At 40.6% G+C, this 26,621-nt stretch overlaps 2 protein-coding genes across 2 annotated transcripts in view; one reads left to right on the forward strand and one right to left on the reverse strand.

Annotated features, from left to right (window-relative positions):
- Positions 1-26,621, reverse strand: part of LOC311047362 (FERM domain-containing protein 5-like) — a gene marked incomplete at both ends in the record, with an annotated part of 130,790 nt that overhangs the window by 17,897 nt on the left and 86,272 nt on the right. The window contains 4 exons of the mRNA XM_084060053.1: positions 445-568; positions 4,887-4,984; positions 9,164-9,242; positions 9,913-9,955. Coding sequence (XP_083916179.1) covers positions 445-568; positions 4,887-4,984; positions 9,164-9,242; positions 9,913-9,955 — 344 coding nt within the window. The remainder of the gene's footprint in view (positions 1-444; positions 569-4,886; positions 4,985-9,163; positions 9,243-9,912; positions 9,956-26,621) is intronic.
- On the forward strand, positions 15,201-22,778 carry LOC311052582 (uncharacterized protein). Its single transcript, XM_084067591.1, has 13 exons — positions 15,201-15,394; positions 17,009-17,165; positions 17,271-17,406; positions 18,023-18,136; positions 18,244-18,336; positions 18,853-18,931; positions 19,252-19,326; positions 19,519-19,566; positions 19,706-19,802; positions 19,942-20,070; positions 20,377-20,468; positions 20,695-20,895; positions 22,056-22,778. The coding sequence occupies exons 6-11, from the start codon at positions 18,857-18,859 to the stop codon at positions 20,424-20,426; spliced, it is 474 nt and encodes a 157-aa protein (XP_083923717.1). The 5' UTR covers positions 15,201-15,394; positions 17,009-17,165; positions 17,271-17,406; positions 18,023-18,136; positions 18,244-18,336; positions 18,853-18,856; the 3' UTR covers positions 20,427-20,468; positions 20,695-20,895; positions 22,056-22,778.

Below are 26,621 nucleotides of genomic sequence, written 5' to 3' on the forward strand. Positions count from 1 at the left end.
GTTGACCGGAGTCCCCTATACTAGGCCCCCACTGTTTTTGAGCTACTCTAAATAAATTAACAGAAAATAGCCATCGGCTATATTCGCTGATTGTTCGCCCCAGAATAGGGAGGCTAGGGGCTTAATGTAATCTCTCAAGACTAATTCTGCTAAAGAAAATACATATTTTTTCCTTTATCTTTACTGAATGGGTTCCCAGATGGCTGAATGTGGTTAAGGCCGCTTTTGTCGCTGGAATTGATGACGTACGACGATGGGTGTGACCACACGTACTAAGATGTATCATGACCAGGCCTATATACCAGTTGAAATTACACATTATGTATCCCTGCCCAGTGCCCACTGCACACATACTGTAGGAGACAGGACAACTATATAGTATGTGGACGGTCAGGTGTGTCTATAGTAGGTAAGGGACCATGAACAGGACAGGTGTCAGCTTACATCAGCTCAGTCTTGTGGATGTCAGCGATCCGTCGCTCCAGCCTCTCAGAGTGCTTTGGAAAGAACTGGAACTTGGAGCTGTAGCCCTCCGGATGTTTCCCAGGGTCATAGTCACCGATCTCAGCTGACAAAAAGAACATTAAAAAAGACGACTTAGAGAGTTCTGGAGGACACATTTATTTAGTATGCAAAGAATTTAGTTTACTCTGTAACTTACTAAAATGGACAATTAACTAAAACATGACAACAACTATTTAACATTACATTCTATTAAATATAAATTTATTTCAGTTCAAATTCAGTCAATAATTTTCTGTTAATTAAGGCAAATGTCACAGTTAAACGGTCATAGAAACATTTAATCTGATCATGTCTCTTTCTATAAATCTGCATTAAAATACAAAAAATCAAATAAACACTCCATTTTCACTCAGTAATGAACTCAGAGATGAGTTTCCAAAAACAAAGCTGTACATGTGGGCATTTTACACCTGACAGCATCCCATCCGAAAGCAACAGACAGTATGTCCCTTTCAAAACGATGGCCACACCTTTGTGACAGATGTTTTTGTAATCAAAAGGCATGACGCCACATGATGACGAAAATGTTGGTTGGCAAAGAAAATTAACAAACCTTTGAGCTCTTGCTTTTAGTCTGACAGCAGTGAAGTAAACGTTCGAGAATGGCCTTTGGTGAAATGTAATTAACTCCACTGAGCTAAATGAGATATATCAATCTATGTCAGAGAACCAATAGGAAATGTATGAATATATAAATGTTAACTATGGAAGACTTGCACCGTCTGGCCTTTGCTTCCTCATTGAAAATGAGAACGCCACAAAGTCTTTCTTTAAACAAAGATTAGCAATCACCTGAAACCATTTAAAAGTCACACGGTCTGGTCCTGACCTCTTGAGCAGTTGTGAGTGAATATCAGTGAGTCAGGTGAGTGAATGAGCAGGTTTGTTATGGTTGCTGTCAAGAAACCTTGTATTTCCAGATGTAAAATGTTTATGTTTTTGCGTAAATTAATGCCCTACTTTGTGCAATGCAAAAGTTGCAAAAGTAGCCGATGTAGAAGCTCACAAATTGTGAGCCTGTAGATCTGCAATTTTTGTTACTTTGGAAACATTTTGAAGCGAAAGTGGTCAAATCTGTCTGAGGATTTTATATATATTGAACCAATGAAAAGTATTGATACAATATAAAGTGACTAAATAATAAGTACACTGGATCCATTGGAACACAGGTTATTTTTTTCCATTTCCTGAGAAGCAACGGCTTTGGACATACAGTACAAGATTTCCGTCCGGCAGCGACGTTATGCTCTTTGTCCTCATACATGTCCCCATAAGTCAACTCAGCACATCAGCTGGCCATCATTTACACTCACAGTTGTTTAAGGGAATAAAGTCGTGACTAGAAACTAATCTCCATATTAAGGAATGGAATTAAATTAAATGGCATTTAAAGAAGAGACAGGGATCTGTGGGAGGCAGGAACACACATGGGAGGCATGCCTCTGAGAGGATGTCTGTCTGTCTGTCTGTCTGTCTGTCTGTCTGTCTGTCTGTCTGTCTGTCTGACTGACTTGCTGCCTAACTGGCTAACTGACTGGCTGGCAGGCTGGCAGGCTGGCAGGCTGGCAGGCTGGCTGCATGGCTGGCTGGATGGCTGGCAGGCTGGCTGGCTGGCTGGCTGGCTGGCTGGCTGGCTGGCTGGCTGCATGGCAGGCTGGCAGGCACTCACTCTAGCGGTTTGGCTGACAGACTAGCAGGTTGGCTGGCAGAGTGTAGAACAGCCAGGGGAGCGGCTGCTTAATGCAACAGCACCACCTGAATGCCAATGAAGCTGACAGCCAAAGGAACGTGGCCATCAGGAGGAAACCTTGTGTTTCCGGCAAAGCACAGAATGATCGGGATGTGAATCCAACCATGTCATGATGCAATTAAATGGGTTTCAATGACGATGGGATAGAGAAAATGATCTTCTAATATTTTCTAGGAGAGAGAGACTGACAAACAGACAGACAGACAGACAGACAGGCAGACAGGCAGACAGGCAGACAGGCAGACAGGCAGACAGACAGACAGACAGACAGACAGACAGACAGAATCATGAATAGAAAATGGCGAGTTCCAAGGTTTTCATGTGAAGGGCATGATTGCTGCTGCAAGCTGGGAATTCAAACTTGAATACATCAAGGCTTGTTAACACACACACACACACACACACACACACACACACACACACACACACACACACACACACACACACACACACACACACATTATGCGCACGCACACACTCACATGCATAATATGCATGTGTGTGCGTGCGTGTGCGTGTGTGTGTGTGTGTGTATGTGTATATTTTACTCATACAGTAAACAACATACACCCACCCACCAACCCACCCACCCACCCACCAGCACGCAAGGCACGCACGCACGCGCACACGCGCACGCACACACACACACACACACACACACACACACACACACACACACACACACACACACACACACACACACACACACACACTAAAACAAGTGGAACAGATACCTCAGGGTATTATTATGAGAGTATTTTGCCATCAGTCAAGGTCATATGCATCATAAGGTCTGCAGAGAGCTACTGTATTTCTATTTATAGAATTCTCATGAGGATTTGTGCATTTGTGCATTATATACACATGTACGTACTATATTTAAAATTCTTGAAAAAACATTTGGTCCACAGTTGGTCAGTTTCATAGAAAAACACATGATATTAAGAGATAGTCACCGCAAGGTTCAATATTGGGTCCTAAACTATTTATATTATATATAAATGACATACTGTATGTAAGGTTTAGTGTATTCTGAAATATATTGTTTTTGCCGATGACACAAACATATTTTGCGCTGGGTAGAACTGGGTAAACTGAAATTGTGGTTTGACACAAACACATTATCACTTAATCTGAAAAAAATACATTTGAATACACAGGTTGAGTTAAAGATTGATAATGTAAAATTGGAAAGAGTAAACAAGATAAGTGATAATAGACCACAAATTCTGTTGGAAACCCCATCTATCATGTTTGGTCTAAAGTGGCAAGGAGTATTGGTTTCCTGGGCAAAACAAGACATGTTTTAAATAATAAGTCACTGTTTACTCTGTACAGTAGTAATATTACCATGTGTGGAGGTGTGAGGAAGTACGTATAGAAGCAACCTTCAGCCATTATCCATAATGCAAAAAAGAGCAATACGAATAGTACATGATCACAAATTAACTGTTTTACGGCCATACACATTGAAGTTCTTAGATTTCATCTAATTTAAAACGGCTTAATAATTTATAAAGCAAGAAATAACTTACTTCCTGGTAACATTCAGAAAATGTTCATGGATAGGGAGGGGGGCTATGAGTTGAGAGGGAAACTGAATGTATAACAACCCAGTGTTCGTACCACTCTGAAGAGTAAGTGCATTTCTGTCTGTGGTGTGAAGTTATGGAATGGCACGTCTGAGGATATTAAACACAGCAATAATAGCACACAATACAAATATATATATATATATTTTGGCAAAATACAGACTTGATTGACTGAGGAACTGTCTGTCTGTCTGTCTGTCTGTCTGTCTGTCTGTCTGTCTGTCTGTCTGTCTGTCTGTCTGTCTGTCTGTCTGTCTGTGTGTGTCTGTGTGTGTGTGTGTGTGTGTGTGTGTGTGTGTGTGTTCACTTTTTGGACTAAAACTGTAGGTCGTACAGTAAAATACAATTTTAATAAATCCCAGGATTCCTTGGCTCCTGATGTAACTCTCCATAATACGTAGGCCACGCCCATTTCTGTCTGACCAAAGTTTCCACTTTTTCCTACTACAAGAGAGTTTGTCCAAAACTCACGCAAATCGGAACACATTATCTCTGTAGTCATGTGATCAAGATGTATCTGTCATAATTCTCAGATTCCATTCCGATTGGCGACAACTGGCTTTCAAAGTTTGCAGGAGGGGCCCGTTTTGCACAAAATGCCACAAATCATGTACAGCATGAAGTTTCAGCATGAAACTTTGCACCTACTGTACAAAGTAAGAACCACCACCGCAAAGTTTTCAAATCAGCCTCTATGGGGCCTCTATAAGCGGTTGCTTCACATTTTGGAATTCAACTCTTGAACCGTAGATTGCCCCTGGGTTCCTTGGATCATGATACAACTCTTCATATAGGCCCCACCCATTTGTGCCAGACTAGATGTTCAGTTTTTCTTCTAAACACACTTTTTGCTACTACTCCTACTCACACAATTTGTACCGATTTGTGTGAGTTTTGGACATGTGGACCATAATAATGTGTACCACATTATCTCTGGAGTCATGTGATCAAGATGTAGAATTTAGCCAACCCAGCTTTGAGAAGATCTGCGCTCGGAGCAGCACAGTTTTCTAGTGTACCTTGCAGTATGTATGCGGCCAGCAGAGCAGCATCAGACGTCTTGCACAGGAGACGTCCGTGGTACAGATCCCTCTTGATCTGCAGGAAGACTAGATATCTGTGGAGAGAAACACACATTATGGCCATTAGCAGATGGATGTGTTCTTTCTCCTGACAACTGACAACACATTTACACAAACTCACATGTCCGTCCTGTCAGTATAGTCAGACTCGTTCCGAGCTATGTGTGTTGTTTGCAAATCATCGGCGTAGGGCGAAACCTTGTATGTTAAAAACCGTAACTTTTCAGGAAATGAAGAAAGCAAGATTCTCGTGTGGTGTTTTCAATGGTTTTACGATAGAAGGCTCTCTTCTGCATCCTGTAAATGATCCCAGGATCATCCAATAAGAGTACACCCAGAAATCAAAATGAAGCTGGTTTCGTTTAATATTATAGGATTTATAAAAATAAAAATTTCTCTGCTTTCTGTTGCTTTTTGGCGAAAACAAGCCACATTCAACTGCCCATAACTATGGAAGGAATCATCGTGACGGCACGCGTTTCCCCCCGATTCTCCAAGACTCCCCTACGTCTTTTGAGGCGATCACCGGGTGGATCGTAGTGAAGAATAATATTCTATGACTTTTCAAAAGTTAGTAAAAACGCTCAAAATCGCTGGCAAGGGCAGGTATAGACAATGTTTTAACTCTGGCAGTTAAATAGTAGAAAGACGGCCTGCCATTCTTAAGAATTCACGCACAGCCTCAAAGCCTGAGGCTGTGTGTGTGTGTATGTGTGTGTGTGTGTGTGTGTGTGTGTGTGTGTGTGTGTGTGTGTCACTGTGTGTGTGTGTGTGTGTGTGTGTGTGTGTGTGTGTGTGTGTGTGTGTGTGCGTGCGTGGGCGTGTTTATGCATGCGTGTCTGTGTGCGTGTTCGTGCAAGCGATGTGTCTATGTGTGTTCATCCCTTCCTCAAGGAGCGACGTGCAAACAAATCACAAGCCTGCACACAATCACAAATACAGATAGGTAGACTTAAGCGGGCCTTGTCCGCTCGTCTTAATTGGGACAATCCCTGCTTCCAGCAGCAGTAATGAATCCATCCTGTTCCAACCAGCTAACCCAGACTCACCCAGACTCGTTGAGGTCACCTGAACTTTCTAAGCGCTCTGACTTCTCCTGTTGCACTTTAATGACGTGTTAACGGATGAGAACTCTATACTCCAGAGATTCCCAATCTGTGGGCCGCAGACCACTGGTGGGCTGTGAGGATATTCCAAATTATTACCAAAACACTACAATTTTAATGATAATATAACATTAATATTCAATGACAAAAGTTGTGTTTTTCTTTCAAACCTTGGACATTTTCTTTTTCTAATACTGATAAATAAAGTTCCATGATTCAGAAAATGTTGGGTAACCACTGCAGTGAACAGTGCTGTGCCAGGCTGCCATTTTGGTCGTCGAATGAATTCTTAATGAATGATCTCTGAATTTCTCACAGATCTGTGTCTCTGTGGCTCTCAAATTATGCCAAATGTTCTTACTGCACCTGTATTATCTTGCTGTAACAGATCAATCTACTTTAAAAATACACTTTGTAGAAGAAAACCATTCATTTTAAGAGAAGGCATATGAAAAAGGAGAATGTTTGGACAGATTCTGTATTCTCAAGTAAAGTACAGATACTCAAGTACATGTACATTACAGTCTACCACTGCATTATACACACCTCAGCTTTACTCCAAGCAGCAAAGCAATAAATAGTATTGCAGTATGAGTTTTATTAATGGCATGGAAGGTTTGTGCCTTGTGCCCTTTTTAATACATCGTTCCGAGCTATGTGTGTCGTTTGCAAATCATCGCTGTAGGGTGGAAACCTTACTTTTCAGGAGATGGAGATTTATTTTATTTGGCCTGCCTCTCTTAAGAATTCACACACAGCCTCAAAGCCTGAGGCTGTGTGTGTGTGTGTGTGTGTGTGTGTGTGTGTGTGTGTGTGTGTGTGTGTGTGTGTGTGTGTGTGTGTGTGTGTGTGTGTGTGTGTGTGTGTGTGTGTGTGTGTGTGTGTGTGTGTGCGTGCGCACGCGTGCGTGTGTGCGTGTGTCTGTTAATATGTATACAATTTGTGTGCGTGTGTACTTGAGTCTCGGAATGATGTGAATATCATGTCTCTACCCATTCAGCTTTTGTCATATGATAAAGTATATACAGGACATTCATTTATGAGAAAACAAAAAATAGATGCAATGTGGAGATACAAGGTTTCTGCCCGACAGTGAAGAGAAGTGTATGTGTGCGTGTATGCGTGCGTGTGTGGTTGTTGTCGCAGTCAGAGCAGATGGTGGAGGATGCTGAGATTCCCCCCTCGCAGGAGTACTGAGACACTGTGAGGTGATGGAGCGTGAAGAAGGAGAAGATTTTATTACAAGCTGACTGCTAGAGACACCAGGCTTAGTACTGTAGCTGCAACTACCTGCAATTCAAATAAGCGACACCCGGCCAGGCGTCCCTTATTTCTAAGAAAAATAAGGGCCGCCCTTGAACCACAGCATCCATATTCTTAGGGGAACATTAGCCAAAAATAACGCGCTGTGAGCTTGGAGATCGGCTATTTTTGGCAAAGAGATTTGGTGTAGATAGAAAAAGTCCAAGTACAGAGACAACTCAGATCCACTTTACAAAGTCTAGAGGGTTTAAGTGGTTATGTACGTAGCTGTATGAACTAGTAAAATGTGTGTAATTGATTGATCCCCAAAATAAGGAACAAAATGTGTCCCTCAATCAGTTTCAGTTATCAGTATTACTATTTTAAATTCCAAATAAGGGACGATTCCTTATTTCAATGGACAATTGGCAACCCTAGTAGGATGTGTGTGCTGACGCTGACGGCTAGAGACACCAGGTTTAGGAGGATGTACGGTATGTGCTGTGCCCGCCCCACGCTTTGTCTGGCCTCTCTGCGCAGCAGTTTGTTAGCTTGTCAGGAATGCCACATGCAGGACGGGACTGGTGCAGAGCGGCCTGACATTGCAGCTTTGAGAAAAGGGAATTCTCAAACACCTCCCCAGCAAATCACACTCAAGTTAGGTTGATAGTGGCAGTATGTAAATCAGCTGCTTCCTTTTTAGCTTGGCGCTCCACCATCCTCTGCCATTTCAACATAAACGGTTGCCAAACGATTAAACTGTGGTTTTGTTATCTCCGCCAGGCCGGAGCGGCCACGGGGTGGGAGATAATGTTTTCGCCCCCGTCCGTGTGAGTTTGTGTATGTTATGTGTCCGTTTGTGAGCAGTTAATCTCGGACACCGCTGGACCGATCGGCATGAAACTGTGCATCCAAAATCCTGGTAGGCACCCCAAATGTTTCAAATTGGGCTCATGATGGCGTTATAACAGGCTGCTTCACGTTTTGGCCAATAACTCTTGTACCGTCGTATAATAACAAATTCCTGGGAATTTCTTTAAAAAAGAAAGTTTGCCCAGAACTCCCATAAACATGCACAGATTCACTGTCTGTCGTACAAACTATTCCCCCTGCAGCTCCTCGCCCTGACTGCTGCACCCCACGACTGCCACAGCCCTGGGTAGGCAACCAGGCCTGGGAGGAATCAGATTTTCAAGGAGTGCAGATTTTTCAACAAGTGCAATGCTCGTTCTGGGCTTGGCTGCTGTTCAGAATGCATGCCTTTTTGGAGCAGGCTGGTTCTGAGGAACCGCTCATCCGATCGACTTCACATTCGACACTGCTCTCCCTTCGATCCTCAACAATAGACCCACCAAGGGTGGAATCGAACAGATGAAAGGTTCTCGAGCTATGCGAAGGACAGACTAGGGGCACCACTGGCCTAGTGGCTAAGGGCATACCACAAATGGGCCCTATTTTGCGCGTCCAGGTCTTATGACTTAACTTAAGACCTGGAGGCGTGGCCAACGCTGTTTGGCAAAACTTCAGTGTGGAAGATTAATTTCCAAGGGGCGGTTACAAACAGATTCAAATGTCACAGCAACAAAATGTCCCACTTTGAATAGTGGGCTCTGATTGGTCTCCCACAACTCTGGGGTGACCGAAATGTAATTCAAACCGAGGAGTGCCAGACCAATCTGACAGAGAAACAATTTGATTTTAGCAGTGAGGCAGATTTGTCTGGTTTTCAGGCTAGTTTCCTGTCTCTCTCTCTCTACTGCGTACTATCAATAAAGGCAGAAAAGTCCCAAAAATATATTTTTAAAAATAAAATAATAACCGGACAGACTATGACTAACGGGTGGGGTGTGTTTTCTAGTGTCTCACCTGGTGATCTCTTCTTTCAGTGCAGCGGGGTCAGGGGGGTAGAACTTGACACGCAGACACATGGTGAACGGAGGCTGGGCTGAAGAGACACAAGCACTGTCACTGTCGGTCACTAGTTATTATTGTCATGTAGCTTATTATTACATAAACGATTTGTGTGTTTTATAATAACCCATTAAGACCTGAGGACGATTCTACAAATGTCGTCTAAATCAGTAGTTCTCACACTTTCAAGATTTTTTTTTTCCAAAGTTCAAAAATAGCAGATGTACAAGCTTGCAGCGTGACACGAAGTGACGCGCTGTGAGCTTGTATATCTGCTATTTTTGAATAGCCAACGCTTAAATCTGAAATGACACAGATGCGTTCCCGGTTTTGATGGGATAATTACTTTATTGTCTATAACTCTTGTACCGTAGGTCGTACAATAACAAATTCCTGGATTCCATGGATTTTCTTCACGCTCATACAGTATAAGAATTTTTCTTAAGCATCTGGTGATGCAACGAACCAATTGATAACACTTAGTGCTTAGGCTAGGATACAGGACCACACACTGGTGCAACACTGAAACATTACAAAATGTATATTATCTGTGCGTGGGTGCATGTGTGTGTTGCACTGATAATATCACGATTTTCGGAGGGATAAGAGATTTATTTTTAAATGGTTTCTACGTTCAATGACAAAAAGAAGGTATATAAAATAGTGGTCATAAATTGGTTTGCCGTATTAAATCCAGTACTCACATTTCATTTGTTTGGCAATTGACTTTGTAAACTCCAACCAGTGCTATAGGAGAAGAGAGAGAAAGATACAATTATTAAGCTTCCCAAACAATGGCACACAACCGTTTTTATGGGTTGCGAGACAAATATATATTTTTACGTTTCAAAAATGTATTTTGTTTTTATTTTTATTTATTTAAAATAACAATCTAATGTCTTCAAAAGAATAACAGCAATCTTTATAAATAAAAAAAACATAACTTTATCAACGCTACTTTCTTTCTACGTTACTTTAAAATAGGGCTTAAGTGGTCAATTCATAATGTATTTTTGGAAGTTCGGGTCCTGGGGAGACACCTCATTCATCACGTGCTGAGAAGAACCTCTAGACCCACTTCCAGACAAGTGGACTGGCTGTTAAACTGACAGTGTGGCCTCTCCTGATTGCTCAGCAATTGAACATGATGACACGCAGCCTGGCAGGAACCCATTCTAGCCTCTTTCTCGCTCTTCCTCTTCCGTGTTTATTTGTTTTGTGAAGGTGAAACTGCTGAGGAGTCACTCTGTCTGTGGGTGACAATGCCACCGCGGGCACAGATGAAAGGAGCTCTGGTATGGGGGGGGTAATTGAGAGAAAGACTGTTGTCACTGTCAGCTTGTTAGGAGCAGAAACTGTCTGACAAAGGCCCGCTGTCTCCATTTGTTGACAGACGGTATTGGAGCTGTACAGCAGCTATCTATCAGCCGCGGAAGGTAACAAAGTACATTTACTCAAGTACTGTAGGCTACTTAAATACATTTCCAAGGTACTTATACTTTACTTGAGTGTTTTCATTTCTTGATACTTTATAGTTCTACTGCACTACATCTCAGAGGCAAATATTGTAATTTTTGCTCCATTACAATTATTTGAAAACTTTAGTTACCAATTACTCCAGATTTAGATTGTTATTACAAAACATACATTAACCAACCACTTAACCCCTATACTTTGGCTATTTGAAAATAGCTGATTTAAAGCTTACAAGGTGCCACGATGTGACGAGTGTGAGCTTGTAAATCTGCTATTTTCAAAAGGGTTTTTTGAAAAAAATGTATTAACATTTTGAAATTGGCAATTCATCACTAGCACTTTTACTTTAGTACTTTAAGTGTATGTTGATGCCAATACCGTAGTACTTTTACTCAAGTAAAATTTTTAATCCTGGACTTTTACTTGTAATAGTGTTTTTCTGCTAAATAATCACCATAGTTCTTCCACCTCCCCAGAGGAAAGCATAATCCAAGTTTGAGCTCTCATCTCTGGCTCATTTGTTTCTTAAGCCATAAATGAGATAAATGTGAGGCAAAAAGGAGATTTCAGCTTATGGCTCCTGTTTCTCATCGTTTTCTCCTGAGAAATAAACTCAGTATGTCTCAGATGGAACCTCTGATGAGCCATACAGGATATCTCAAAAATGGCTTAAATGTTGCTCAATGTAGCAGCATTGTTGCATCTCAAATGTATGTTTCTCATTGTTTTCTCCTGAGAAATAGACTCAGTATGTCTCAGATGGAGCTCTGTTGAGCTATACAGGAGATATCAAAAATGGCTTAAATGTTGCTCAGTATAGCAGAATTGTTGCTTCTCAAATATAGCTCAGAGTGAGAGCTCAACATAATCTCATTTAGAGCTCTTTAATACTGAGATCGATCAAATCCCATAAGACTCAGATAGGCACCAGACCTTAATTATCCATAACATATCAAAAGTCTACCAAAGTCTGACCACTAGAAATGACTCAAAAGACTCCTTAATTTATTATTCATCATAGACAAATCATTTTGGTGATCCAATTAGCACATATCAATTATATAATAGTTAAGTCATTATAAGCAGAGTTATTCATATTTATGGGTGGCAGTGGCTCAGGGGTAGAGTGGCTCACTGTGGCTGGATGGTAACCACAAGGTTGCCAGTTCAAACCCGGTTTCACTGAACCTCTACAGTATATTGCTCCTGATGTGCTGGTTGGTGCATTGCATGGTTTCCGCCGCCATCGGTGTGTGAATGGGTGAATTGATGCACAATCTATGTAAAGTGCCTTTGATAAAGGCGCTATATAAATGCACCATTTACCATTTATGTTCAAATCTAAAAAAGTCCAATGTAATTGGACATTTCTCCTTTTTCCACAAGACAAAATGTCCAGTATCAGTAATTTAATTTCAGTTATTATTAACAATTTGTTAAAGCCTTCAGGATATCTAATTTGACACCAATAAGGAATTAATTCATTATTTCTGGGACTTACTATGAAATACAAATACAACTAGAAAAAGTGCTCCTCGGAGCACAACTCTCCGCCAGAAGACTTGTGTTGGTTCGAAGGTCGCGAAGGTCTGTATAAGTGTCCTATCCGTCCTGTCTATGTAAGTGTCCTATCCGTCCTGTCTGTGTAAGTGTCCTATCCGTCCTGTCTGTGTAAGTGTCCGATCCGTCCTGTCTGTATAAGTGTCCTATCCGTCCTGTCTGTATAAGTGTCCTATCCGTCCTGTCTGTACACTGTCCGTCCTGTCTGTGTAAGTGTCATATCCCTCTTGTCTATATAAATGTCCTATCTGTCCTATCTGCCAATTATGTATCAGCCATGCAGCCATTTCATGGTTCCCGTCTTACCTCATTTTGACAGTGGCGGAGACACTGTCAAAATGATGCCATGTATATATAGGCATCATGTCGTCACTAGCCAATCAGATCACAGTATTTCACGTGTCACGTGAGGCTTGACCAATCGGTGTGTCATGTTTAGAAAGTGAAAACGCAGTGATAACAATACTCTCCTGGCGGAGAGTAACAAGACCAGGAGACCTGGTTCTGCCAGACCCAGAATAAATTCCCTTTTATGCCCATGTATGGACGAAAGGGGGACAGACTTTTACGCCCATGTATGGACGAAAGGGGGACAGACCGTGTTATGCCCGTAAGGACGAAAGGGACCGAGTTATGCCCATGTATGGACGAAAGGGGGACGGACAAAGCCTCATGTAGGCCGACCCCCTGGGTCTGGCAACAAAAACTGGGAAACCACGTGATAGATTATGAACGTTTGGGACAACGTTCATAATCCAAGAAATAGGTGACTAGTATCATAAACAATTAAAATGAATGCGATTCAACTTCCCTAGGCTCTACTAGGCCTAGGCCTTAAAGTTGGGGTGCCTGCAACCTTATACAGGGATTTTAATTCTGACCTCAATAGCTTCGACTACAGTACATACCTGGACAAGGAAAGTGGTGCTGTGAGGATATTATTTTTTGATTTTCGAAGCGCCTTTAACACCATACAGCCCCCCCCCCCCTTCTGAAAGACAAACTGAACAGCATGCATGTTGGCCCACACCTTGGCCCTCATTTATCAACGCGGTGCAGCCCAAATAATGGGCGTACGGCGAGATCACCGCACCTTTCGGCATTTATCAATATATCCTGACGTGGGCTTTATCCTACGGTAGGCTGAAATCTCACGTCTGGTCGAGACCAGTTGTTGACGTTGGCTGCACCCGTTTATTCCATCCTAGACCTGCGGAGCAAGCATTGTTTGACTGAGAGGCATCTGGACACATAATCCACTCATAAATGTATATCTACACTAATAAATAATCGCTGTGAAAATATATCATTTTATAAACTAATTTAAACAAACTTCTTTAACAGTCATTCGGTTAAGCTTGCAGATCTGTATGGCTGCATTGGCTATTTGAAAATAGCAGATCTACAAGCTCACAACAGGTCGCATCGCAACGCGTTGTGAGCTTGTAGATCTGCTATTTTCAGCGCAGCAGCGCTTCTACGAGAGAATTGGCTAGGGTCCAATGTCAAGTTAATACGTGCAATAAAGTGATATATCTCAATAACCATACATCTTTAGAATCCGCCTTTTGGATATGTTGTACAACTCGCTAAGGCGCACACGAGGATGTCTTGTTTGTCACGGTACGACACTCCTAAGTTGACCTTCTATACTTTTGGAAGGCTCATAGAGTCTTAAACCTTAAGACCATACCAAAGGACAAAGTCAAAAAAAAGTGCCGTAACGGGACAAACAAGACATCCATGCGTGCGTCTCAGCCAGTTCTACAACATATCCAAAAAGTGGACCCTAAGTCCTTATCGTATTCGAGATATTGAGCAAGATAGCGAAGCCGTAACCATAGCCAATTAAAGGATAATTAAATCATGATTTGATATCAGGGTTTGATCATCTCGACTTTTGGCATTATTTTACGTGTAGATTTAGGAAAAAAATATATCGGGGAAATCACGGGCCTGGAACACCCTAAAACCAACCAGGAAGTGGCCTTTTGAGGCACTTCCTGTTTTCCGAGAAAAATAAAACGTAAATATTTGGAATCAGTGTCATCATATTTGTCTAAAACCAGAGTCTCGAAGAAAAATATAATTTCTAAAATTTTAGCAAGAGTTGACCTTTGCAGTCTTTTCGCTGAACTTTGAGCTTTATCAGTGTCAAAAAAAATCAGGGCTGGTGCCAAAATATCCGGCTTACTCTCAATATGGATGGAGAGAAGTTTTAGATTTTTAAAAAATATATGGAGCGATTAGTTCCAGATTTTGTGCTAACTTTTGTGACAAAAGTCAACGTCCAATCTTTTTGGTGAGCTTTTGTATTTCCCTAGGTCCTAGAAAATCGAGTCCTATTCCATTCAATTCAGCGTCCTTTTCTGAGTCAGAAAAAGTGTTTTTAAATTTAAAAATAAAATATTTTTAAAAAATGTGAGAAAAGATAAACTTTGAACTATTTCAAAAATCTATAACTTCCCTATTAAACAATACTAGACTATTGTGTAACCTACCATTCGACTCAAAATGATCTAAATTTGAGGGTGGAAGGGTCAAAATAAAATAATAATAATAATAATATGTTTGTGAAAAAAGCTTCCAAGTTTATGAAATTTTAAGGCTTGTTTAAACCACTTTATAAGGGTCATACAAAATCGAGACCTAGCCTATTCGATTCAGCGTCCTCTTTTGAGTCTGAAAACATGTTTTTTAATTTAAAAAAAATATTTTTGAAAAATGTGAGAAAAGCTTAACTTTGAACTATTTCAAAAATCTATAACTTCTTATTGCAGATCAGCTATTTTCTTTTTTTTCTTCGACCATTTTTTTAATATAGTTTGTTGATTACTTTTGATGCAGTATTTTTTTTTTTTTTTAGGTATTAAAAGGGTTAGGCCTACTTAAATTGTCACTTCACTGTCACTGCCACCTACAGATCCCCCCCAATCAGGTGGGGATCCCCTGGGGGTCCCGACCCACAGGTTGAGAACCTGACCAGACCTACAGTGCGACATTACGTCATTACGTCACGCAGCTGTTCAAGGCGGAGCTTATCAGTTTTGAACCGGCCGGTCGGGTTCAGCCAGAGAAACTAACCGTCGGCTAAGAGAACATTTATTTACAAACCAGTTGCTTCCGTGCTTCTACTCTACTAGATAACAGGTAAGATGAATTACTTTATGGAATTAAAGTGTGTTATCCAACTTGTTAGTATCGTAAACGTCGTGCATTTGTCGTGTATTAGCTATGGATCACACGACGCTCGTCCGTCACGAGCGTCACGGCCGAACTTCAACCAGTTTTTTGCACTTTCTCCATTTACAACCTGTACATCTGCATAAACGTTCAGATTTTAAATATAAAGTGCTCAATCTATGGTCACGGATGTTACAAGTCTACTCGGGCACTCGGCAATACCCGTATCGTCTGTATTGTTCAATAAAAAGCATTTTAATTCGATCGATGGCCATTTTCTCCGTATTTCTGTACGCTTTCAACTACTTGACCCTATCGGTTGGGAGGAGTACTGCACTCTGTTACATTATAACTCTATGACAAAATGGCCACCGATCGGATTAAAATGCTTTTTTTTTAACAATCCGGAATATACGGGTACTTACACCGACCCGAAGTGGATTGTAACATCCGTGGCCATGGGGTAAGCACTTTATATTTGAAATCTGAACGTTAATGTAGATGTAGGGCATTACATGGAGAACGTGCAAACACCAGGTTGAAGTTTCGTCATGACTGTCATAATACAGGGGGTTACAGACTCACGCATGCCCAAACATCACTGATCTACAAGCTCACAGCGACGCATTGTGAGCTTTCAAATCAGTTTTTTTGGGGCGTGCAACACAGTCTTAGACATGGCATTAGCATATTAATTTCCATGTGGTGCATGATGTCATTGTTTATTTCAGGTATAAATCAGACCACATCAGTGAGAGCTAATGTTGGCCTCATTTGTTTTGACTGTAATTCATTATTATTATTATTATTATTATTATTATTATTATTACATCTATGAATTTTGTTTTGAACCTACAGTACAAAGTAAAATCATTTAATTTAGGGAAAGAGAGTACAAATGTACCAATGGAATGAATGGATCCTTAAGACCAGGGGTCTTCAACGTTTTCAGGCCATGGACCCCCTAGCTGAGAGAGAGATGAGGCAGGGACCCCCTCTATATTGTATAAAATTGTGTTTCAGATTCAACTTTTTTTGTTTACTTGGTGTGCTCTTTTTCCCTCTTTGCCAAAAATAGCTGATCTACAAGCTTGCAGCGTGAGGCGTTGTGAGCTTGTAGATCTGCTATTTTTGGCTAAAGTTCTCCTCACAAAAGGGATGCTAAGGTTCAATTGGTTAAGGTAAAATAAATAATCATATCACACAAAGATTTGGCGGACCCCCTGTAGTAATTCTGAGGACCCCCTTGGGGTCCCGGACCCCCTGTTGAAGACCCCTGCTTAAGACAGTTAAATTAACATATAATCATATCACACAAAGATTTGGTGGACCCCCTGTAGTAATTCTGACCCCTTGTAGTTATTCTGAGGACCCCCTGTTGAAGACCCCTGCTTAAGACAGTTAAATTAACACTGAGTTTAGTCTGCACACTTTTTACTGTTTTTTTCTAATCTGTTTTAAAGCATTGCAAATACGGAGACTATATGGAGGTCATGTTTTAGTTTAACAGTCTATTGTTATGTGGAAAGCAACAGACAAACACTGTTAACATGCAAACCATATATGTCAAATTATCTTTAGGTGAAGTTCTCACAGCTACACAATGGATGCTGAGCATTGAGGTCGGTCGTTGTGGCTCCACAGATCAACTTCCTGGCTGGAATGGCAGTTTTCCAGTTATTACAACTTTGGTGTACCAGGAGGAGCACGCCTGTTACACACTGGAATTCATTCAAAGGTAACTTTCTGCTTGAAGTAGAACCATCATGTGTAACTCAAAAGATGTGCTCTCTTGTAGAACAGCTGTGAGTGCACCTTTTCCATATGTGTTTTGTGATTTCAGATGTTTCGTTGGGATCAACCCATTGGCGCAATTTGGTGGTGGCACCAAACAACAAAGCTGCTCAGCCAGAAAAGTGGGTTTGTCCTCCTGTCTCCTCCCTCCTGAAGCAATTGATGGACTTCGATTGGCTTTGAGTGTAAGTTATGTGCAAAACATTTGGACCATTCTCTTCCCCACTATATGAATGACATTGTCATGGTCATATTTTAGTAGAGTTTTATTACTTAATTAGTTTTTTTTAGATCTCTATCTCAGGCTCTGATTTTAGGAGTTGTTCAGAAGTAAAGAAGTGGTCAGAACACTGTCTTAAGTTACATTTTATTTATCTATTTGTAAGAACGTTTCGATTAGCTGACCTTCATTAGGTAGTTAAGCAAATAAATCTTAAGTAATTGAATATGGTGTGCAGGACCACTTATTTTCTTCTCTACGTTGGCTGTCATCTCCTGTGTAACTGCATGTCCTTTGTAAGTAGGTGTGCAAAAGGACTTTACCTATTAGGTGTTGTTCAGAAAAGGGAAAGTCAACTAATGTAAGAAGAAAGGATCACAGGGCAGTTTCTGGATTGCCCCTCACCTCCCCAGACCTGCCATCTTCTAACTGTCCACACACCTTTCCTCATCACCTGTCTCACATGACAACTGTCCCCAATTCTCAGCCCTGTAGATACCTGACCTTCTCTGCTTGTCTTCCCACCTACACCTCATAATCAGCTTTCAATACTTATATTGTTCTTTTTTGTGCCCTTCCAGATTGTCATGTCACTGATTTCCAACCATGAGTTCCTCACCCCGGTGGATGCCTGCTGGTTTAGACATCCTGCCTGAATGGACTTTTGACATCTCCTTAACGGACTTGTTTGCCGTGTGAGTTTTATGCCTCAAGAGTTTTGGTTCCACGCCCTTTTTCTCTTTTTTTGTTTTGGTTTATTTTCAGATATTTTTTTCTAATGTTAGATTTCATGTCTCTCCAGCCTTCTGCTCAATGGTCTGCACCACAGCTAGCAAGCCCTAAGGCCATCACACCAGTCCATACCCAGGGCTTCTGTCCACAGATTCCTGACACGGTACAATGTTCTTTTCAATACTATGTAAGGTCTTTACTTAACCCATTTAGACCTGGGAACGATTCTACAAATGTCTTCTAAATCCTGACAGTTTTCTGAAAAAACCCTGTTTCTATGTCAGTCATTCTCAAACATTTTTATGTCAAGGACCCCCAAGATTATATGTAATTGGCCGCCGACCACCATCTGAAAATATGTTGTTCCAGGGACCCCCCTGAAGCAAAGATGTCAGTTAAAAACGCTCTGAAAAAATATATCCAAAGATATACATTTTACATTTACAAAGCACTACATTTTCACGTTTTTTCAAAAAGTGCCGGGCTATGAGATTGTAGATCTGCTATTTTTCAATAGCTAAAGTATAACATAATGCTTAAAACACCAAAAGGAGTCCCGTACAAAATGGGTTAAAGATAAAAATGTCGTAAGTGTTGGTTAGTTAATCTACAATTGGCTGTAGATTTTCAATTTGACAGACTACAAACTACCGCTAATGTTATTTTGCTATGTCTCCAGCTTTATGATCCGTTTTCAAGTGGGGCTAGCCCTTGGGCCACACCGGTCTTTCCCCAGGCTCTGCCCAGCTCTTGACACGGTAAAATGTTCCATTTAATGTCTACATTTAAGTTGTGACTTTGTAACATTTCAGATATACTGTAAGTGTTGGTTCACTAGTAGTAAGAGACCACACCTTCTGCTCAAATTTAACAGTATCGCAGGGCAAAGCTGTGGATGAGAAGGTTTGTTGGGGAGGAGGGGGGAATTCATTTGAGTCAACTGATCTCGGGTGTATTTATACTGTGGTGAATGTTATGTGATGAACACAACACTCCATTGAACACAACTTCATTTAGTAAATGTATTTGTACTGATCTTTGACAGACTACAAACTAATGTCATTTTTCTGTCTCTCAGCCTTATGACCCATTTAACTATGGTCTACAGCCATGCCCTTCGGCCTCTACACAGGCCTGTCGACCTGTTGAAGAGGTATGTTTTCTTTAGATTGAATTTATTTGTGACTTGTATTACATTCCACATTGCTTTTGATTGGTCTATCTAAAATCCACAATGCATTGCATAAAGGCATAGCTATTTTTTAAAGATCTTTGACAGACTACAAACTAAGGTTACTTTTCTATGTCTCTGCAACCTTGTGATACCTTTTACCCCGATCTACAGCCATACCCTCCAGCCTCTTCTACACAGGCCTGCCGACCTGTTGATGAGGTATGTCTTTCTTAACCCATTTAGACCTACAAGCTCGGAGCACAGCACTCGGTGCTGCGCTATGAGCTTGTATAGTAGCCTATAGTTTTGATGATTTTTGACCAAGTACAATTAAGGGCCTTTTCTCTTTTCTGCACAGCCGTATGCAGCTACATATATGGACTTGGATCAGTGGAACCAAGAAACACCCAGTGTACTGCAACCTCCATCTCCGTCCAGTGATGCTCCAGTAGAAGGTGTGGTTCCTCAGCTAAGTGTCAGCAGACTTGGCACTGTTGTCCTTCAAATTCAGGATTCATAGATGAGTTTTGCATTCTACTTTTTTTTTTTTTTTACTTTTCTTTACAGTTTTTGACGTGCTTTCAATCTTTCCAGGTCAACCAAATCCATCGGACCAGAGCATACCAGAGGGTCAAGGGTGGCAGCCTTGCGACTCTTGTCGGTTTGAGGTGGAGAAGCTCCAGCTCCAGTTGAGGAGGATAACCACTGTGCTCTCCAGTATCAGTAAGTTTTATTGCCTGTAATGTTACAGTTTTCAGTTGTCTGCTAATTTCTTTGTCTCACTTGAAACTTTACTTTATCCTGTACCTCTTTTGTGAGTTCTCTGACATGACTGGAAAACTTTGGTATCCCAAAATATCCCTACATTTTCTGTTTACTGAAGAGCAGGGGAGATCGACCCCTGCTACTGAACAAATACTCATCAATGACTGCTATCAGAATATACTGTAGAGCTATATAGAACAGTACTCAATCTTATTGTTTTACAAATACACTCAGTAGACTCAGATTTTTTTGTCTTTGTTCTAGGCTCTGAGCAACTAGACGCACTGAAGGGCTTTATCACCCTGGTGACCTAGAGTCTGGAGTGTCCAGTCTCGGGCAGCAGGAGCTATATCCAGGTATGGATGTTTACGTTTGCCATACATTTCACACTGAACCTGACGTTCTTGGTAGCGAGTGATCCGTGTTGTGAGCTGCAACTAGATAGTGAAGTTTTCAGAAGGTCACAGTTGTCTGTTTTCATGGTGCACTGAGCGCAGAAAGGGGTCAATGTAGCTGAGCCTTACAAGTGCAAAACTGATGTCTTAAAATGCAGTTGGTTAATTGCTCGCTCTCTATTCACAGGCTGTGGACAGTTGATTTCCTCTGTGCAGCTGGCAGCCATACACCAGCGTGCCAGGAAGGACTGCAAGAGGCTATTCCACGCGTTGTTCGAGGTGTTCTTCACCCATGAGGAGTGCCGCAATGCCGTCATATGCGGAAAGCATGGTGTCATCCCAGAGGGGAAGAACAAACTGGATGAGGCGAGGAGGGATGCACTGTTCAGTAAGTATTTGTCACACCACTAGTTCCTCAGAGTAGTGTTATAGATGGCCAGTCAGTGGAGTTGGTAACCACTTATAGATATCTTGGGACCATAATCGACAATCGTCTGAAATTCGATTCCAATACTGAAATTGTTTGCAAGAAAGGCCAGCAGTGCCTTTTCTGTTTAAGGAAGTTAGCCAGGTTTCAGGTAAACAAATCAATGATATAGAGCCTTCATTGAATCTGTCATATACTTTGCTGCTATTTGCTGGTATGATAATCTAGGTATTAGACAGAAAAATGCCCTTAAAGGAGAATTCCATACTAAAAGGCTTTCTTACCTTTCTTTGTAGTTGTTAAGTACACACCAAAGAGGTCCAGGTGTTATTTTGTGCAAAAGCTCCTTATTGGCCTTATTTCCCCTACCATGAGCCCTACATGAATTGCATTGAATGGGGCTATGGGGTGTTGTGCTAATTCGCTTATTTCTTTTGCTCAAAATTATTATTATTTTTGTATATATCCTCTTTCCATAATGTAAATAATATCCCAAGCGGCACACTTTACTACTTATTTCGATGGAAATAAGCGAATTAGCACAACACCCCATAGCCCCATTCAATTCCCATTCAATGCAATTCATTGAGGGCCTACGGTAGGGGAAATAGGCAATAAGGAGTTTTTGCACAAAATAAACACCTGGACCTCTTTGGTGGGGACGTAACAACTACAAAGAAAGGTAAGAAAGCATTCTAGCATGGAATTCTCCTTTTAAGGGGGCTAAGAAGATTGTTGGGGGTATCTTGTGACAATATACACATGTCTGTCTTACTGTATTGTGTTTTAGGGCGTTTATTATCTGCTGTGAAAGGCCCAGCTTGGGACATATAAATATACTTGATCCTTGACAAATCTTGGTTTTGTAAATTATATTCTCAATTTATGATGTCACCAATACATTATCATTGGGCAATTTGGCTGCCTTTGTGCAGTAAAAAAAATGCATGTTCCAACATGTTGCGCTGGTGGGACGTACAGTACACTCTGAACCAGGTTGGCCTCGTCTGTGGCTATGCTGTGCTCAGTCTGTAGAGTCATATAGTCTTTAAAATGTATATATTTAACCGGGGGAAACCCATGTTGACTGACTTGTGTCATGTCATCTTCTCTGTCTGCAGACTACGTCTTGCGGTGTTCCTCTCTGGCATCATGGACCAATGGTTTCAGTGAAGAGGGCTTGAAGAAAGCCATGACCAACAAGTGCCGAAGCCGTGCTGCAAAGGACTATGTACTCCCCAGTGTTTTTGGCAGCAGATTTTAGTTTTAGTCATTAGTCTCTTGAATAGTTTTCACTTAGTTTAGTCACCTGGAATGTTTTAGTGTTAGTCTAGTTTTAGTCAACTAAATGTCATAAGATTTTAGTCGACTAAATCTACAGTTGATTTAGTCGACTAAAAATGTATTTTGTCGGGCCTTGATGCCGTCGTAATGACTGTTTTTACACTTGCTGAAAATAGCCAATCTACAAGCTCACAACACGTTGCACCGCGACACGTGAGCTTGTAGATCTGCAATTTTCAGCATGCAACTAATTGTAAGATGACATATACTAGATCGCTTGTCCACTAGTCCCTTCCTAACATTTTAGTCTAGTTATTTGTTGACGAAATTGTCAGTATATTTAGTCATCATAGCTTTTATTTAGTTTCCATTTAGTTTGTCAGTGGAAAAAGGTAGAACATTTTTCGTCTTAGTTTTAGTCTCCCCACTCCCAGTATACCTAAGTTTCAACTTTTATGTAAATTGATGCCAATACATTTTTGTTTTTGTACATATAAATATATGTTAAAGCTGCCTGCTGTTTGTGGATACTTCAATAAATGTGTTTTTGCCACAATTAATGCTGTTTTTTAAATATTTATTAGCATGTTCACTCATTTATACCTCAATGAGAAATGGGAAATTAAATCTCAATTATTGCTAATGTATGTCTCAATGAGAAGCTAAAGAGACTTAACAAAGCCAATAGGGAGATCTCACCTATGCCTCATTTATCACTCAAATACAGCTCTTAATGTATCTCGCCTATGTCTCATGTATCTCTCAAATACAGCTTTTAATGTATCTCGCCCATGTCTCATTTATCTCCCAAATACAGCTCTTATTGTATCTTGTCTATTCCTCATCTATCTCTCAAATACAGCTCTAATGTATATACCGCTGTCTCCCCCTATGTCTCGCTTACGGATCCTAGTATTCAAGTTAGGAGCCATAAAATCCATAGGTGATCTTTAAGTGATCTTCAAATGAGAAATAAAAGCTGGTTGCTCAAGAGAAGCATCTGAGATTAAAATGAGAAGCAGATTTTTCCTCTGGGTCTGGCCATTGTCTCCATTGCTGACAGGCAGTACAGTAGCTATATACACAGGTACGCTTTCTTTTTAGACCACATTTATTCAGGAAAGGGGGTGCTGAGCCTGCAAACTATTTTTCAGCAAGATTCACCTTTACGTAACACAAACACGCACGTGCGCGCGCACACACACACACACACACACACACACACACACACACACACACACACACACACACACACACACACACACACACACACACACACACACACACACACACACACACACACACACACCGAAGCTATTTAGTGCAACACAGTTGTACTGTGGGCTAGTGGAACACTTACCTACACAGCGCAGCTATTTAGTACAAGATAGTTCTACTGTGTTTACCTACAGTACAGGGTGAGTCATTCATTATTCCAGCTAGTCTGGGGTTTGGAAGCAGTGATTTTTCCAGACACAATGAGAGCGTTTACATACTTTAGTTGACCTACAAGTCAGTCTCTAAAACATTTAGCTCAACCAGAGACTGAAGACAAAATCTGCAAGCCCACAACATGTCATGTCATGACAGATTGTGAGCTTGTAGATCCGTTATTTTCAGTATGTGACACTAACGTACAGTATAAATGGAACATAAATTAAGAATAATGATTAATTATGTCAGGACACGTTCAAATCAAATGTATTGCACATTTTCTCTGACATCGAGTTGATTCCAGCCAGATTAAAGAGATCTCTCCGACAAGTCAGACATCACTTCATTCGTTCATTCCAGATTCCTCTGGAAACGGTGAGCCAAAGTCTTTCTCCCCAGCTTCTCTCAAACAGGTAATAGAGTGCATTCTAATGATAATTTGGCATCGATTCCCGGAGAAAGCATAGTTTTATCAGTCGCAGAACACAGACTAGGAGATTGCAGCGTGCGCAGTCAAAATATTGGTGGTAATTTAACCGTCTGTATCTCAGAGAGTGTACAAATGTAACCAAATGTGACCCCATTTGGTTACATTTGTACCTTCAAGTTAAATGAACACTGAGGAGTTTACTGTGTACTGTGGAGCTGATGCAATGTTAAGAAATCATTATCTCTCCTCTCTGTAAACACATCCAGTACAGACTTTATGGCTTTCAGCGCCTGAGGGTCAGACTTTGACAGGGGTTACAATGAAGCCTGGGGTTAAGGGCTATAGGGTAAACAGAGCCCTGTCTGCTTGCTTGGTCTAATGAATCTCCCTGATCTACATCTATACCCATCAATTGTGTGAAACAATTTCTTCTTCTTTGTTTTACCCCTCTGATCTACTGACATCTAATATCGTTGCTGCCAGATGGAAACCTTGTATGTCCAAACCGTTTCTTTTTTATTATTATCTAAAACAAAAATTTAAACAGTGAAAATATTCAATATACAAGATCACAACGCTCACAATGCAATGCGTTGTGAGCTTGTAAATCGGTATTTTCTATACTTTTGTGTGACACTCCTGTACAATAATGATGAAGTAGATTAATTTATGGGGAAATAAACAAAAAGTTGAAATATGGAGATACAAGGTTTCTGCCTGACAGCAACGATATTCATCAGCAGTGAGAGTTCAGAATGCATAGCCGTACTCTGATGGTAATGGTAATCTCTAGTGTTTTTCAAGATTCAAGATTTATTTATATGACATACAAGTACAAACTGTAAGAGTGAACTTTCTTTTTGTTTTGGTTACTCTCACATTTGTGTTGCAATAACAACAGTAACAAAGACATAAGAACTAAGATAAACAGAAAAAGAAAAAGGAGAATAATAAGAATAGCAATAATCCTATGATGGCACTTGCATTTCCCCCCTTTGCGCTGGCTAAGTAATTTAGGACCTGGAACTTGAAACAAACCCTTTACATACAATAATAAATATATTGTTATAAAAGATAATAAATAAATATGTGTGTGGTATAATAGACATAGACATGGAATCAAATGTTACAGGTGCACACAGAAATTATTGTGTAATCATTTTGTGCAGGCCCCATCCTTGAATGTCACTTCGAGGAAATTTAGTTCAAAACATTTGAAAAGAACATTTTATCTGGAGACAGACAGTCTTACTCCTTTTCGAACAAGAGCTCTTTCAAGGTTCAAGGTCTCTTAGAACAGAGAGAAACAATGCAGAAGTTTTTCATCTGAAAGTCTCAAGAGGGAAGTTGACACTGAAAACATAACATTCAAAGAATGGAAATGGAAACTATTTGTTCATCCTACCTGATTTTATCAATGGAAAGCTATTGCTGCCCATATCCTACCTGGACTGTCAGTCAGCTATTGTAAATTATTTACAAAATAATTTGCTGGGCCAGATATTATCGCTGGCGGGCAATTTCTAACCCACTGTCCTAAATGGGGTGACTGCTCATAAGTCCGACATCCCACTACTTCGACAACGTGGCTTCCGCGTGCGGTTAGGGTTAGGGATAGGGTTAGTAATGTCGGAACAATGACATGTCGGAACAATGACATGTAACCCCTAAATGGAGTTGTATAGGCTGGTTGGTCACTGTGTTGTCTTTAGTAAAGTAATGACATTATTTTATACTGTAGTTAAGCTCTAAAGGGCCTTGTTAGGTTGATCACTGTGTTGTCTTTAGTAAAGGAGTGACATTACATGTTCAGGTCATCTCCTCCCTCACAGGTGAATTGCTGGCAGAACGAGAAACACTTTAAAACAGCACTGATACCACCATCTTTATCATAGAGAAACTGTATTCACTTTGAATATTTCTTATTTGTTTATTTCCTGGTATCTGTGCGATGATTTGGATCAGGAATAACCTGAAGATAAGGTGATTGTGAAACATTCCAAAAGCCCAAAACACACAATTTAAAAAATACTGCTACAGCTATATTATGGTACACAAATAAATGACTCCAATACAATTACTTGAACATTTTAGTTACTCATTTGTTACGCATTGTGATTCATTGTGAGCTTGTAGATCTGCTATTTTCAAAAACATTTGTGAAAGGGGCCAATCTTACTGTAAATGAGTACAGTGCTTTTACTTTGCTCCTTCAAGTATATTTTGATGCCAATACTTTTGGACTTTTAAGTAAAATTGTGAATTCAGGATTTGTACAAGTAACAGAGTATTTCTACATGGTAGTATTGCTACTTTTACTTACAGTAGGTAAAAAAAAATAGTACTTCTTCCATCCCTGCACCTAGAAATCAAAACGTGACGGAGGCTATTAGTGTTGTCTAATGTGGTGACGTGACAGCTGACAGCCACTGTAACTTCAGACAGCACAAAGCACGTCACAATATATATGTCATCATGATTTGTGTGCATGGGGATCTCATCTAAAACAAGCTCAGTGCTTAATGAGTCTTCCAGTTTA

Source organism: Gymnoscopelus microlampas (genome assembly GCF_963454915.1).
Source record: "Gymnoscopelus microlampas genome assembly, chromosome: 1".
NCBI classification, from domain to species: domain Eukaryota; kingdom Metazoa; phylum Chordata; class Actinopteri; order Myctophiformes; family Myctophidae; genus Gymnoscopelus; species Gymnoscopelus microlampas.